The sequence below is a fragment of the Nipponia nippon genome, unplaced genomic scaffold (genome assembly GCF_047370975.1).
Source record: "Nipponia nippon isolate SJK-2023a ecotype South Korea unplaced genomic scaffold, ASM4737097v1 scaffold_16, whole genome shotgun sequence".
In the NCBI taxonomy this organism is placed as follows: Eukaryota; Metazoa; Chordata; class Aves; order Pelecaniformes; family Threskiornithidae; genus Nipponia; species Nipponia nippon.
Genome location: NW_028262332.1, coordinates 1968910 through 1984326, shown reverse-complemented (window position 1 = coordinate 1984326; position 15417 = coordinate 1968910). Strand labels below are relative to the sequence as shown.

Genomic DNA, 15417 nt, shown 5'->3' with positions numbered 1-15417 from the left:
ACAAACCGCATCCATCCATTGTCAGGAGGTTTGAAGGCTCCATGCAGAGATACAACCTCTGCTGAAGGTATTTTTGTTTTTAAGCATATCGTTCAAAGGCTGAAGACTGCTGGCCTGGGATGAGCTCAGTAAGGGCAACCACAGGACCTCGGTCATCTCCAGAATTAGCCCTATTCCTCCTTTCCCAGGGAAAGGTTCCTGGACTGTAACCACCTATAAATACAGATGTTGAAGAGACTCACATCTGGCTTAGATCTCCTCATCAGAAAACCACAAAAGCTCTCAATTGTGCTGCTGCTGCTGCTGAACGTGACGTGCTCCTCTTCTGTTTGCTCCGAGCAGCTCTGCAGAAACAAGGCAGACAGCTGTAAGGTGGGCACTCACATGCACTCACTCCCAGTCTTCCCAGGTCACCTTCCTCGTCACCGGCTTATGAGCCTTCCTCGTAGTGGACACCACCACCACACTGCAACCAACCTCAACAGAAATGAAGTTCTCCAGCTCAACAGGCAGCCTGTGCCTTCACAGAAGCCCCTAGCTGCTGGCTGCTCTACCTCCACTTCAAAAGCCAAAAGCCATTTTTAAGTTTTCTTTGCAAGAATTAATTCTTTTCAATAGCAGGGAACAACCTCCAGCAACTGCAACATTTCCTGTACAATCAATTAACCAAAATCTGCATCAAAGATCCGGATGATCCTTTCAGGGAAGGTCCCCAATCACTGCCATCGCTTCTGAAGAAGCCTGGGGCCGGCCGGAGGCGCAGCCAGGCTGGGGGGCCTCACCGAAGGGAGGGCTGGAGTCCCACTGCGAACAACACACGGCCCTGAGGCTCTGACACTTGAAAACATCATTTTGTGTTAGAGGAACGGCCTCCCTGGGTAAAGGCCGCACATTCATGGCCATGATGGAGGGCAGGCAGAGAAGGAGAGCCTGTGCCACGAGGGAGTACAGGGGAGAGGAGGTTAAATGTAGAGAACAGGTCACGCTTCACAGTGTTTACAACCACCACGGTCCTCGGTGGTGCCCCCAAACGCGTTTCTGGCCTCAAAGCTGTGCCCAGCTCTGGTCTTGCCTGGAGGCATCACTGCCGGCTCCTGACGCACTTCGCGTCAGAGGGCCAGGGCAGCTCAGCAAAGTGGGCAGCTTTGAGGAGCGTCTTCGGTGCTCTGGTTGGATGACAAATCCCCTCGAGGCAACAGCACCTAGCGCTAGGGCTGAGCAGAAGAGTTTACACAAAGCAAGAATTAGCTTGATTATCCAACCAAGTGGAGCTATCGGTGTTTCTTCGCAAGTCTGATATAAGCAGAGGCAAGTTGGGCTCTTAGTTGACAACAACTTTCTCTCTGTGGGACCAACGCAAAGAACCACGCAGACATTTCAGTCCAGCAGAATAACTTTATTTCACAGGGCAAATACAGCCAAGTAGTGATTCCAGAGTTGCCCGGCAAGTGTCAGCTCCATGATCCGTCAGTAAATGTTCTGCTGATGGCTTGAGGATACAGGCTTTATAGCTAGCGTTCACATTAATTGATTTCTTAGGTTTAGATTTCAAGTGAAATACATTCAGACTTGCTCCTGTCAAAGCACTGCTCACAAGTACGTGGCTGAAAGTCACTGAGGAGTTAATTACACAGTTACCCGATTCATATGAGAAGAAAGCAACGCTGCTGCAACCACAAAACCCTCCCTCTCTCTAGTGCTGCTGCTCGGAGCCTTTTCAGCACACGGCAGGATAATATCCCGTCATTCTTTGGGCCTTTGCAGTAAAAACAGCGACTGGAACATACAGCAGCAAAAATCAAGGCAGGACTTAACTGCACGTTCCCAGCACGTTTCCGCTCTGCCAGTCTCGGAGTGATTAATAACCGGCTGCTCATACTGGCACCTGTACGAGGGAGCACAGCACACGTCAGCCACCCTTCACAGCAGGTCCAAAGGGACTCGGGCGTGATGCAGGTATTTGTGCTTAGTGCTGGCAGCTGAATGCCCCATACCCTGTCCGGAGAAGGATGAAAGCTTGCTTAATTTCAACTAGACGTTGTTTTGGGTTTTTTTACTATTTAATAAATACAGCTGCTGTCAGTACAAATGGGATGTAGCTCTCAGCCAGCAAGGTCAGACTCTTCCGAGTGCTAGCCTGGCTCTCCTGTGCTGCCTGCCTGGCTGTCCACATTGGGGAGGTTCCTGCGCTTTCTTATCTGCATATCTTCATCCTGAAGGAGAATAAATAAATAAATAAGCAGAAATTCATTCTTCAGCATCCTCTCCAAGCTGCATAAAATCTGTCATCTTCCCCTCTGCCTCTTCTTTGTCCACCAACCATTACCCACCGGAGATCAGCCCAGCAAACAAGATCTTTATACCATCACTCCAGCTCCTCACTCAAAGCACCAAAGCCACCTTACATCCTCACGTGGGCAGCGACCCAGGCCGGGCACCTTCTCAAACTGCTCACATGCTCCCACTGAGAAACTGCTCATGTCCAAAACAACAGGCAGCTTCATCTTTTAAACCCGCTAGTGACCGTAGCCAGAGCAAGAGCGGCAGGGATGCGACCCTTCTGAGCTCCGCTTCTCCGGCTGCGGGCCACATCACGTGAAGTCTGGCTTCAGCACAGGTTTTCCTCAGGGGGACCTGATGTCCCACGGAATCAAACAACTGTGGTTGGAAGGGACCTCTGGAGGGTATAATACAGATTTCTGCTCCAAGCAGGGCTAACTCTAATGCTAGATCTGGTTCTTCAGGGCATCCATCTGGTTTTCAAGTATCTGCAAGGATGGAGTTTCCACCACCTCCCTGCACAGCCTGTTGCAGTTCTCAGCCATGCTTACTGGGAAATATTTCCCTCTGTACCCAGCGAGGATTTCCTTTAGCACAAGTGGTGTCTGCCACCTCTTGTCTTTCTGCTGTGTCTCTGCTGCTGTCTTCTCCATAACCACCCAGCAGGCAGCTGCAGGCGGCAGTCAGACCCTCTCTTCACCTCCTCTCCTCCCTTCAGGAGGAAGCAGCTCCCTCAGCCTCTCCTCATGCCGTACGCTCTCCAGCCCTGACCCACCTCGCGAGCAAACCCACGGAGCTGCACGGCCAGGTTTTAACCACGGCCAGGTTTTGCCACACACAGCACCACTGCAGATGACTGACCTGAACCGAGTGAGCATGCGTCATTTAGTGTCTGTACAACATGAAAAAGCAAACTTATTTCTGCAGTCCTCCTCAGCAAGTCCCTTCCAGGTGCTTCTCTCAGTATCCTTCCTGACACCTCCACCTCACACCCACCGCACACCGTTCACAAGGGTCTCGGCAACGACACAGGCACTGCCCACTGCCTGTTTCCAGGGCTTCGTACCGAGTCAGAGTCTTCTTCAGCCTGGTTGCTTACGAAATCGATATAATCATCCTTCTGGTTGTCCAGAATTTCTTCCTCATACTCAGTCTGGTAGTCTGACTCATCTAAAGAGAGAAGAGAGAAAAAACACTGGTTTTAACTAGCGTTCAGAGAGGCAGAGAAAACTGGAAGAGGAATGACAGCTGTCTCCATCGAGCACTGCGCAGGGCAGGGTGGCTGCTGGCCAACTCTCTGCAGGTCAGGGAACTGGGACTACTCAAATACAGATAGTGGCTCTCCAGCCAGATCACAAAATAAACCATGCCCTGTATGTGAACTGGTGTCCTGGAGCCCTCTAGAATCTAAAGCGCCTGGAGCAAGAGCAGTGCTCCAGATATCTGTTAAGATACAAACGGGCCGTGTTTTTCTGGTGGGTGCCAGCTGCCCAGCCCAGCGGGACACAAAGGCTCCAATGGGGAGATGCTCCCTCTTCCTGGGAAGTTCTCTTCACAGAAGAGCTGCTGTCTCCCACCCGTCAGTCCAGACCAGACCTGTGAAACACCTTCAGAAGACATGCCTGTGAGCTACCAATCCAAACTGCCCCGGACACATTGGTCACAGACTTATTGGAAACAGGGACTTCCAGGCAAGCTCTTTCTTGCGTGGAGACGATAATTATGTGTCTCACAATCTCTGGTCCACCGGAGACAGTGACATTTACACTCCCCTCCTGTCCACAGGGGACAACCACCTGCTCTCTCCGGTAATCCAGTGGATTAACAGAATTTAGGGAAGCTCCAGAGCTGTGCGGGCTGAGGCACAGCAGGCAGCAGCAGGACAGGCCACCAAGCCCCAGTCCCCAGCACCAAAGCCCGCTCCCAAGGAACGAGATGCATCAGTGCAGAGTCAACGGCTCTTCCAGCACCTGGAGATCACTTGAGGGTCTGTAAAACAGAGAGCAGGAGAGTCACCCGCCTACGGGACCGACTCTCTCCCACATCAACTCAACACTCAAGGAACGGGCAGACACCCGTCATCGGCCCACCACCCAACGCGCCCGCAGCCACCGCAGAGCCCCGTCCTCACCAAGCGTGAAACCAAGGCACGCAGGCAGTGGAACAAAGCAAGTGGCAGATGGGCACCTTCCTGTTGCACAGCTTCCGGCACGCCGTTCTTCAGAATGCAAGTTAACACATTAAAATGGCAGATTTTTTTTTTTTTTTTTGACACTAGGTTTTCCACCACTTTCCTGAGTTAATTCAAGTGTGCTTTGAGTTGCTGAAGCAATACCTGTTTTTCAGCCCACTAGTGAAGAAAGTGGCTCGTGTTTAAACCGGATTCTTGATTAAGTATTTCTTTTGGGAACAGTCAATAGCATCTGCTCCACGCTGAAGACAACAGCACAGTCTGTTCCACAGCGTTTTCTTCTAACACGATAACTACAACCAACTGCTAGAACATTAGGATTAAAAACATTTGGTCTTTTTTATTTTTTAGTATTCTTTTTACTGTGGATCAGAGAATTATCATTAGTTTATAATAAAAACACTACTGATAATCTTTGATAAAACACACCAGAGAAACTGGAAACTCATCTGAACAGCGACAGACAGCACAAACAATAGTTTGAAGTTTACAGCTCCAATAAAACTGACTACCATCGAAACCAAACTTGATTTTCCAAGGACTATTCAGTATTTAACAGGTCTTTATACAGATAGAAAAAACAAGAGAGGGGTGTCCCTTCTCACATCCCTCGCACAGCAGCTCTGGGTGCTGGAGGGCTAGAGGGGACAGGAGAACAGGAGGAGGTCCTGCTGTCCCTAAACATCATCCCCCATTGCCCTGCTCGAGGCTGAGCGTCTGGGGCTCCAGGGGCGACCGCTCCTTTACACTCAAAAAGCCTCCAGAAGCATCAAGCAGGACCGAGGCCTTGTTGCCCTGCTCGACACCAACACCCAAACGCTGCAGTTCGAAGATGAGCCAGTGAAGAGGAGATTGCACCACAGACAGGTACCCCAGCCTACCGTTAGCGGAGGGAGCATCTTCACAGCAGGAAGGTCACACTTCTCATGCCAAAGATCTGCTTTGTGATTCTGTAGCTTTCAGCGTTTCGTTTATATATGCCTGATTTCTGCAGGCAACACCGCATTTGAAGAAAATCGGTGCTGTGTGGCTAGAGGGTTTCTGTTTCAGTAATACTGACAGGCTGCGATGTAAATCAGTGAATCTGGTAGCTCATCACAACCCAAGGTGCATTAGTGCTTCTTGATAAAAGTACTTTTTAAGCAGCAAAGATGCAGAAGGTGACCTAGTGCCCAATAACTGTGTCCCTCGAGAGGTTTTGGGATGTCCCCTGCTTCAGCTGTATTGCAAGACCAGGCACTTGACACCACAAATAACATTTCTCCTTCCCAAACGGCTGTTGCTACAATTGCTCTGCTACACGACTTGATCTTCTTCAGCCATCGCGTGCGGCAAGCGTGCTACCTCACCTCACACCGCGAAACCTGGCCGTGGGGACAGCCCAAAGCATCACCGCTTTGAAAAATGGGACGTGAAACCTGCTGTGGAAATCAAAGAGCCTGCGCAACTTTGGTCCTCAGAAATCCCTTACAGGTGGGAGTGTGACCAGAGATGCGGCGGAGCCACCCTTAGAGGGTGGCATCTGTGCTGCCATGGCCACGTAAAATGCAATTACAGCTGAACAAAGACAGAAAATCCCAATCGGGGAAGCATTTGGATGCAGAACAGACACATGGCCACAAACACTGCAGTGGCTCAGCTGTGCGAAGAGGCTGCTGTTCTCCTGCAGATGCTTCCACACCTGCTCACCGGCTGCACAGGGACCCCGGGTCCAGCGCAGGGCTTCGCCCGGGTTCCCTCTGCTCACCCCTTCCTAAAGGACAGTCTCCCTGCCTTTTTTTTTTTTTTTTTTTAATGGCTTCAGTCATTGCTCTCCGTTTACTCAAGAGTGGAGAAGAAACTTCTCTGCCCTTTCCCCTCAAAGACAACACGGCTTCTGACCTGGAGGCTCCGCCAGCTTCTGCCCGTCGGGGCCTTTCATCCTTTGCACTGACATTTCCCCCTTCTGGCCTTCCCAGTCCATCAGAACATCATCATTTTCATTTTCTTTCTTTAGAACAAAATTATTGACGTAATTTCTCCACACAGCCTGAGACTTGCAGTATGCTGTTCAGGACAAGCAGAGCCTTTCTAAATCCCTGCAGAGTCCGAGATCTCGCTCAGGAAGGGATTTCCAGGGAGAAAAAAAGGTTTCACTCTCTTTGACAGGGCCGTTTCACAGCCAGGCTACCAAGAAGCACTCTGCCTTCTTATTTACATGCGACAAAAGCAGTCAGACCATGTTCACCACCATCACGAGCAGACAAATGCAAAGGCTCACCAGCACATACGAGAAACCATCCGACAGCCCCTAGGCCACTGCCAGGAAGGTGTCACCCGCCATCTGAGCTCGCCTCGGTACAGACCGCTTCCCCCACAGCTCCAGATACCTCTTTAGCAAAAGCGATGCCATCCCAGCGGCACCGAGGCGATGCCACCTTCAGAGGAATGCCTTTACAGCCACTGCCCACCAAAAACCAGGCAAGGCCCCTGCAGGCAGCGCACGGAGTCACCCACAACACGAATACAAAGGGTCCTTCAAGACATGGCATCCACGCGCATGACTCTCTCCTGCCATCCTCCCCCCTCCTCTGGAGCCTCTACAGCCACCAGCTTTCAGCGTCCGCGAGGAGCAGGCGGCACCTGCCCACCCCGTCCCAGGCAGCCCCCGCGCAGGCCCTCCTCAGCCCAAAATCTGCCATATCTGCTTTCGGAAAGACGTGTCCTGTTGTTGCACTCGTGTTCGTGGCCTCACCCAGCAGAAAGCAGGTCTTCCTAATGGGGGCGAGTAATCAGAAACTATATAAAGGAGGGAGATCTGTCCCAGTACACTGGTTAAATCTTAGCAGGTCTCAATGCCTATGCCTTAAATAACTGTGTTACATGAACTCTTCATTCTTATTCACAATGGCTGTTTCAACCACATTTGATTAATATTTTCTTCATAAGGCATATGATTGTAATTAGCATTTCAAATTACCACAGGGACATCTCTACAAACAGTCACAGATGGGAGGACTGCTAACTTTAGATTTCCCTCTGCAAGAACAAGAATCGGGAGGAGGGGAGAGACTGTTTATAAAGAGCTCTAGCACTGGTGAAGCGCTCGGAGAGTTCAGGCCTGCCAAGCTGATTCTTTTTGTTAAGCGAGCTTCGGTTACGGCACGTACAGGGAACTGCTGCACAGGGAACGGCTGAGGCACGAGATGCAGGAGTCGTTACCTGCTCCTCATTAGCTCACCAGTGCTCCCCGTAATGGGAGCGTACAAAAAGCAACGAAGCCAGTGAGTCACGCCAGATCCTACTCACAACAGCAGGGAAAGCTCTAAATCAGTCTCCTCCTGTCTCAAAAGGACATGGACCAAACAGCAAAGGCATCGCAAGGACATGGGCCAGCACAAGGGGAATGAAAGCCTGTCTTTGCAGGAGTTGCCACGCGTTATTTCACTCGGATTAGGCTAACTTGAGCAGGGAAAACACGCCGGACCACACCGGTAACAGGCCGGCAGCGGGTGTCTCGCCCTGGCAGGAACATCCGACTCCCACCCTCTCCCGGAGGAGGCAGCGGGAGGGGGCACGTGGAGGCTCCGGCCTGGGGCAAGCTCCGGCCCATCTGCAGGCAGGGGCTCCGGATGAAGCATGGAGACAGCCCGCCACTGCTGGCTGTGCTCAGCAGGCACCAGAGCCGGCAGCCAGCCCTGGACCGCCACAATTTACAGCATGGGGTGTTAAAAGAAAGCCATCAGACAAGGGACACCGGAGGAGCAAGCAGCTTCTGCAGTGCCAGCCGGATCACCCGACTCACCGTCTGCCACGGGTGCTTTCACGGGCTCGATCCTGGACACGATTTCTGCCAGGTCCGTAAAAGAGGTGGTGGGACAGGTCACGTTCTGAAACACAGCGTTAAGTTTTAGGTATGTTAACAAATACACACAAAAAATCCGAACGTTTTTATCACATAAAAGTGATACTGAACAGACAGAAAGCTCCAGACACATAAATTCTCCACAATTGCCCCCTCGAAAGCCATTACTCATCAGTGAGTAATTCACAAAACAACTCTCCTGATGCAGGTCTGGTGGCAGAGACGGGATTCCCAAGTGCAAACAGTGGGACAATATCTAATGGTTCCTTCTCCATCCATGCAACAAGAAGCCTTATTAAAAATTGAGCAAACTATAGAAAATACCACAAAGACAAGAACCAGAGGGTCTGGACTCTGTGACAGACAGTGCTCATTTTACTTGTTTGTTCTCCATCACTGTTACTTTATAAGAGGGACCGGCTGGGCCAGATGCAGCCCCCGGGGAGCTGTCGCCTTCCCTTGGGAGAAGGGGAAGTGGCCGCAGTGCCCCGGTGGGACACCATGCATGGCCCAGCCCTGAGCCTGCAGAGCGATGCCATGGGAGGCTGCACGGGCGGGCAGGCAGCAGCCCAGGCTCTGGGGCGAGCAGGACCCCCCCGGGGACCCCAGCAAGCCGTGGAGCTGGAGGTGCTGCAGCGAGCGAGAGCCTGAGGTACGTGGTCCGCCCGCGAGGAGAAATACTTCCCACTGTAATTCCTCTTTTCAATAAACCCTTTCTATTTTTACTGTGTCTCACCCAAGCAGTGGGTTGAATGTTCTCTATTTTGAGAAGTTGCCTGCTCCAGTTTCTCCTCTAATAAAACCTAACTTTGGCATTTCAGAACGGTTTTGGTCTTCCCGCCTGCCATGCCGTGAGCAGCCCTGCCTGCCTCCTCAGGGCCAGGTGCAAGGTCACCAGATGGAAACCTGAACGCCCCCTCACATTGCTTTAAAACCAGTGATTTTAATTAGTACAATAGCACACACCCCCAGAGGAGAGAGACGGGGAAGAGCTGGCAGGGGGCATGTTATCAGCACTGGGCTGCCAGGAATTGCTGTGACAGCCATCTTCCTAAACACCCAGACCTGTCCATGTGCTTCCAGACAGGGCAATTTCCTAACGCAGGGTTTTTATGAGCAATTCTTTGCTCTTCTGGCAAGAGCACCGATACTATGAATCATACAGCCCCCGTGGGGGTCACAGCAGAAGCCCATTACAGCTGCAGCAGATTGCTCTCAGTTGACCTTTAATCCGTAACTAACTTTTGATGTAATTTAGTACGGTTGAAGCAAGGTGCGGATCCAGGACAAACAGCTGGTGGGGAGCGGCGGACAGAGAAAAGCCCAAAGGGAATTAAAAAATACCTGTACGAAACGAAACAGCAGTAGCTTAGAACACACACTTCAAAATATACAGAAGTCGGGAAGCTCAGAAGCTCAGTTTGACCATTAAGGAACCGTCAAGAAGGGTGAGTCAGTCCAGGCTCATTTTGAACATCCGACCTGAATAGTCCCAGTGAAGCGTTTGCAGAAAGCTGTTCCCCAGGACAGGAAAAAAAAAGTATCTACATCTTCATTTTGTGCCATATGATTAAGCGAGGGATATGTGCAAACTCTGGCCCCCAAGCAGACACAGCAATGTTCGAGGCAATCACCTGTACTCTAAAAACACGGACTCTTCCCAAGCAACAAAGTGGCTGCACCCAGCGCTCAGGCAGGCGCGCGCCAGGCTGTCCTTGGGAGCACGGAGCAGACGGACTGGCTTTGGAGGGGACAAAAGTCCAGGGTGCTGCATGAACAGCTGAACAGAATCCTGCAGCGACCGTCACCAGAAGGTGCTTCAGGAAACCCACCAGCAGCTCCCGTGCTCCCGCAGATGAGCAGTGAGGACAGATGAGTATGAAGGCAATCGGCAGTGCGACCGTAGCCACGGGAGCATCTGTTTCGGTCGCTGACATAGAGGATCCCGCGGGTAAGCCTGTTCGAGGACACTTGCTGAGGCAGCTGCACCCCAAAGTCTTAGCACTGAGACTGGAACACCACTTGTGGGAAACCAGGTGTCTTCCCACGCTCGTCTGACGCTTTGCAAGCAGGAATTTAATGTTTAAACACTTCCTCTTAGTACTTTTAAGGACAAAAGCATGCTCCCATCAGTTAACACGAGGCAAAGAAGTGTCTTGGATTCATTTGAAACCTACTCTAAAACCTTTCTGCTGGTATTTTTTTTCCAAGGAGGAAAGTATTCTCTTCGGCACAATCTTTATTAAATAAATTAGAGAAAGACAGTTACTATTGTAGTCTGCTAAATTATATTTAGCTTTGACTATGAATAACACTTCAGTAGACAAAACTTCCCTGAGGAGATCCAGTTAACAGTACTGCATTATTCAGTGCTGGGGAAGAGCAAGGGTTGGTCAAGTGAAGTTTATCTAAGGTTCCTGTTGTTTGTATCTTCAGTATTTGCATTTTTGAGACAAGATAAACAGTGACTGAATGATGAAAGCAAAGGAAAAAGTATCTAAATGATTAAATATCTGGAGTTTTTAAGTAAATATTCAATGCTTACGACATGGAAACAAGATGATAAGAAACTGTGCTCAGCTCTCTCAAATGTTGAGCACTCCAGAAATAGCTGAAGAACTAAAACATATAGAGCATCAAAGCCTTTGCTAATGAAAGGCAAGTTAAAAATATCAGCTGTTATCCTTGGAAGATAGCAGAGCTAAAGGACTTAAGTGACTCTAATGCACTAAGGAAAAAAAGGACAAACACCCCAGTGGGAGCCTGCAATACCTGTTATTTTGTAGAAATAAATCTACTGAAACAAAAGTCAGATGAAAAAAAAAAAAAAATTTTTGTTTTTTACCGGACTCCAGAGTTTTCAGAGGAAGAGCAGACGAGCTCCTAGGGCCTTGGGAGCACAGCCTGGGACTGAGCCTTAGCGTCGAGTTTGGGGGAACGTACAAAGCTGACGGTTCCCGCTCCGTAACCCGGGCAGTTTGTTGAGTCACTCTCCTGAACCCATTATTTTCATACTCTTGGCGTCTCTGCAAGCAGCACATTCTGCCTTGGTATCAAGCGCGTACACAGAAATGCAATGACAGGCTACGTCTGCAATGAGTACGTGACGTAGTTGATCTCCAGGGCAGTTGAAGGGCCAGAAAAAAAACACAGCAGATTGTGATAAACGTTCAACATGCTGCTTGATGCACAGCTGTAATATCATAATTTAACTGAAATATTAGCCTGAATTACTGTATCCCATATAACGGGCAATTTTAAAAGAGGTCTTCTTTAAAAGAAGCACTTGTTACAGCAGTGAATATGTTTGAGCTTGTTACCAGTTGGTGATAAAAGTGGGAGGATGAAATAGGACCTATAACCATTTCCGAGACACCCACAATTTTCCTTCCCTTGACTTCTCCTTGTGACTATTAATACAGATAAACAAACACAACTAGTCTGAACACAAGGTGCCAGAGGCAGAATGGAGACCCGTCTTCTGCAGCTCAGACTAATGCATCTCCTACTCCAGGTCATCTTCCCAGTAAGAAATAACAAGCTGATGAATTTTGGGGCTCCTCAGATCGCCAGCTAGTTTCCCATAAAGCTCAGTCCCTCTGTGCTCCTCCCAAAGCCACTCACCCTGCCAGGCAGCTTGGGTGGGATTCGCCCGATGATAGGAAGCCATTGGCACTAGTTGCCCTTGGCTCCCTTCACACGGCCGGAGCCGAGGGTGCCATTCACCTCATCCCAACGGAGCCGCTTCCATTTCATCAAGTGACTCACACCCTGCAGAGGCTCGTCTCTCTCCAGTGACAAATGGGGGTCTAGGGCAACTAGCTCAGATGTGGGCATCATCCGCCCCTCGTTGCTGGGCTCATGCCCGTCCCTGCAAGCGCTGCCCTTCCTCTCCCCTTGCTCACGCCACCTCCCTCCTAGCGAAAGTGCTCCAAATCCTCAATGTCATTTTTCACCTCTACTGACTTTCCTTAGAGGCTCACTACAGTTATGACACATTTTGGCAATCACTTAAAATATTACTGCTCATTTCCCTATCTCTAAAAGATGATAAAGATGAATTACTGGGTAAAACATGACGCCTTTTGTAGCACTTGGGTTTTAAATCAGAGGAATTCAAAGGAGGGTACTGATAATAAGCTATTATAATATAGTACCCAAGTGCTCAAAAAGGTAATAACTGTTTCTTAAAAACAACTGAAACTTCCCCACCAAGAAATTCAGTCAGCCCACTGAGTTATGAACCAACTCTAGAAGCTGACCTCAATCCTTAAACTGTAAAACCAAGAGAATTTTATCGTACTTTTAAGTAGAAATCTCAATGGGACTGGAACGATACAGCAACACTATGTCGGCTGTAGATTTACCATAATCAGGCATTTACCAAACTGTACATTCACTGCTCGGATGTGCTGAAGCGGGCAGAACGAGGTGCGTGAAACCCAGTGGCTCGACAGTGCTGCAAGCTTCTGCGGAGCCTCAGCGACAGCTCTACAAAATGCCTTTCCTAACAGAGAGTGAGGAAGAAAAGCAACAAAGCAAAAAATCGACGGCTTTGCAGGGATTTTAACTCTTGGCTAAAAACACATCTCCAGCAAGGGTTTAGTTCAGGTTTTCTGGAAGCATCTGAGAATGATTCGAGTCACATCCTGAAAGCCAGCAATGGCCGAGATCAATGCCAGCCGTCCCAATTCATGTCCTCTGTGCCGAGCATCGGGCAGCTGGTGGCAGGGCCACTGCCCTGGCAGACCAGCTTCTAGTAGCAAGAACAATATCCAGGTACCACCTCAAGTCTGTGGCACAAGAATAAATGAAAAATAATTCTTAAAAGGTTACTTGTGCCTACCCAGCGTTACTCGGGGAGGCAGTCCACACACGCACTCAAGCGATGGGTACAGATGTGGCTCATCACCTGAAACCACACGCCAGCCTCTCTCGCAGGACCTGCGGGGGCACAGTCGCAGCCCCCAAGCCAGCGCTCGGTGCAGAAGGCAGCTCAGTCAGCAGCGTTTAGTGCCCACAAGGCTGCTGACACACACAGGGAAGGAGAAGAGAAAGTTGGGTGTGTAAACACGTACACACAGAATCACAGAATCGTTAAGGTTGGAAAGGACCTCTGAGATCATCGAGTCCAACCGCTAACTGAACTGCCAGGTCCACCTCTAAACCACGTCCCTAAGCACCACATCCACACAGTTTTTGAACGCTTCCAGGGACTGTGATTGCACCGCTTCCCTGGGCAGCCTGTTCAATGCCAGACCACTCTCTCCAGGAAGAAGTTTTTCCTAATATCCAACCTAACCCTGCCCTGGCGCAGCCTGAGGCCGTTCCCTCTCGTCCCATCGCTTGTTACTGGGGAGAAGAGACCGACCCCCCCGGCTCCAGCCTCCTTTCAGGCAGTTGCAGAGAGCGATGAGGGCTCCCCTCAGCCTCCTCTTCTCCAGGCTGAGCCCCCCCAGCTCCCCCAGCCGCTCCTCCCCAGCCTTGGGCTCCAGCCCCTGCCCCAGCCTCGCTGCCCTGCTCTGGCCACGCTCCAGCCCCTCCATGGCCTTCGTGGGGTGAGGGGCCCAGCGCTGAGCACAGCATTCGAGGGGCGGCCTCACCAGTGCCCAGCACAGGGGCACCATCACCTCCCTGGTCCTGCTGGCCACACTGTTCCTGATACAAGCCAGGATGCCATCATCAGTTACATGGTTCAGAAAATGCCAGTTACTGGTGAGCATCCTGCCTTCCTTCGAGGACATTTGTGTTATGAACGATTCCACGTTACAAACACGGTATCAATAACCTGTTAGAATGGAACAGCAACAGGAGAGCCGCCCTACAGAGTGCTACATCGGTTCCTGGGGTTTCAGAGACCGCACCGTACTCGCTGAGGATACGGATGGATCTCCTCATGGGCATGCATCAGATATCGGGGATGGACAGGCAGGCATCAGAGCCTGGGCTCCAGCAGAGCACTCTGGGGCCACACTGATCACTGATGATCAGCCAAGCGCAGGACCTCATTCATTCAGGCTATGGTTCAAGAAAAGACATTTCTGAAAAACCGATCATACCTTTTCATGCCTAAAATACAGTTTTAACTAATACATGCATGCTCACAATAAGGACTTGAGGCGATTGATGATTCTCCTTCATACCCCTGCCCAGTTTCTGGCCAGTACGCAATCTGGCACGCGTTAAGTAACTCTTGCGGAATAGTGCATTTATACCAAACACTTACATCAGTTTTGGATTTGCAAGTCTCTTGCCTGTCCCTTAGCATCTTCTCAAGGACTCCACTCCTGCACCAGACATTAAATACTGTTTTCCCGTGCTGATATCCCACTTCCTGGGAAAAAAGAGAGTCAGGGCAAAAAGTAATTAATAGCAAAAAAACCATTATGTCACATCACCTGCAAATTAGTAGGAAATCCAGAGGTCTACCCCAAAGCCTGGATGTACTTTTGCTGCCTTCCAGCCTCAGCTACATAAGTTGTTCGGGCTAAGAATTAGGGGAACGATTAGGCAAACAAGGTGCTATTTTAAGTCCAAACGCTAACTTGACCTTTGAGCCCACTGTATGCAATGAAAAGTGCCACCTGACACAACTATTTTTACAGCACTGGCTTCAGGCAGGCTGTTCACCGAATAATGCCATATAAAGAGAAGCTTAGGACGCGTATGTATACGCCCTTCCAGTACAGGCTCTTTCTTTGGAAGAATGTATTCATTAATTTGTGTCTTTCGCCCCCTTGGCTCAAGTCCAGCAAAGAAAAGTCACCATAGGGCACCCGGTTCCGAAATCTCTTGGAACGCGTTAAGCCAGACAGCACTGAACATGCAAGCGTTAGTTTGCTGGAGCAGAAACGATGGCCCACGGACAACACCAAACCCACAAACTACACGTTCCTCTAATTTAAAAGCATAAAATAATTTGCGCTTGGAGTAATAACATGGTGCCGTATCCCTAGCATGGAAACAACTGGAAAAAATAAACCAATTGCTCCATGTTTTACTCTTTTTTCTAACAAGACAGTAGAAAGGGTGTTGAAAAATCAAATCGAAAGGACAGGGCAGCAGGTGTCAGGAGGCCTGGATCCTATTTCCAGCTCTCGCG

General features: G+C 50.0%; 1 protein-coding gene across 6 annotated transcripts in view; it reads right to left on the bottom strand.

Annotated features, from left to right (window-relative positions):
* Window positions 1-1381: 1381 nt before the first annotated feature.
* PNPLA7 (patatin like domain 7, lysophospholipase) overlaps window positions 1382-15417 on the bottom strand; it is a 127780-nt gene continuing 113744 nt past the window's right edge. For 3 of the 6 annotated variants that reach the window (XM_087752659.1, XM_087752658.1, XM_087752661.1), the window contains 4 exons: window positions 14542-14649; window positions 8256-8340; window positions 3347-3450; window positions 1382-2213 (listed from right to left, as the gene is read on the bottom strand). In XM_087752659.1, the coding sequence (XP_087608785.1) occupies window positions 2133-2213; window positions 3347-3450; window positions 8256-8340; window positions 14542-14649 (378 nt within the window). In that variant the 3' untranslated portion in view covers window positions 1382-2132. The remainder of the gene's footprint in view (window positions 2214-3346; window positions 3451-8255; window positions 8341-14541; window positions 14650-15417) is intronic. The other 3 variants (XM_087752662.1, XM_087752660.1, XM_087752663.1) reach the window with 3 other exon arrangements.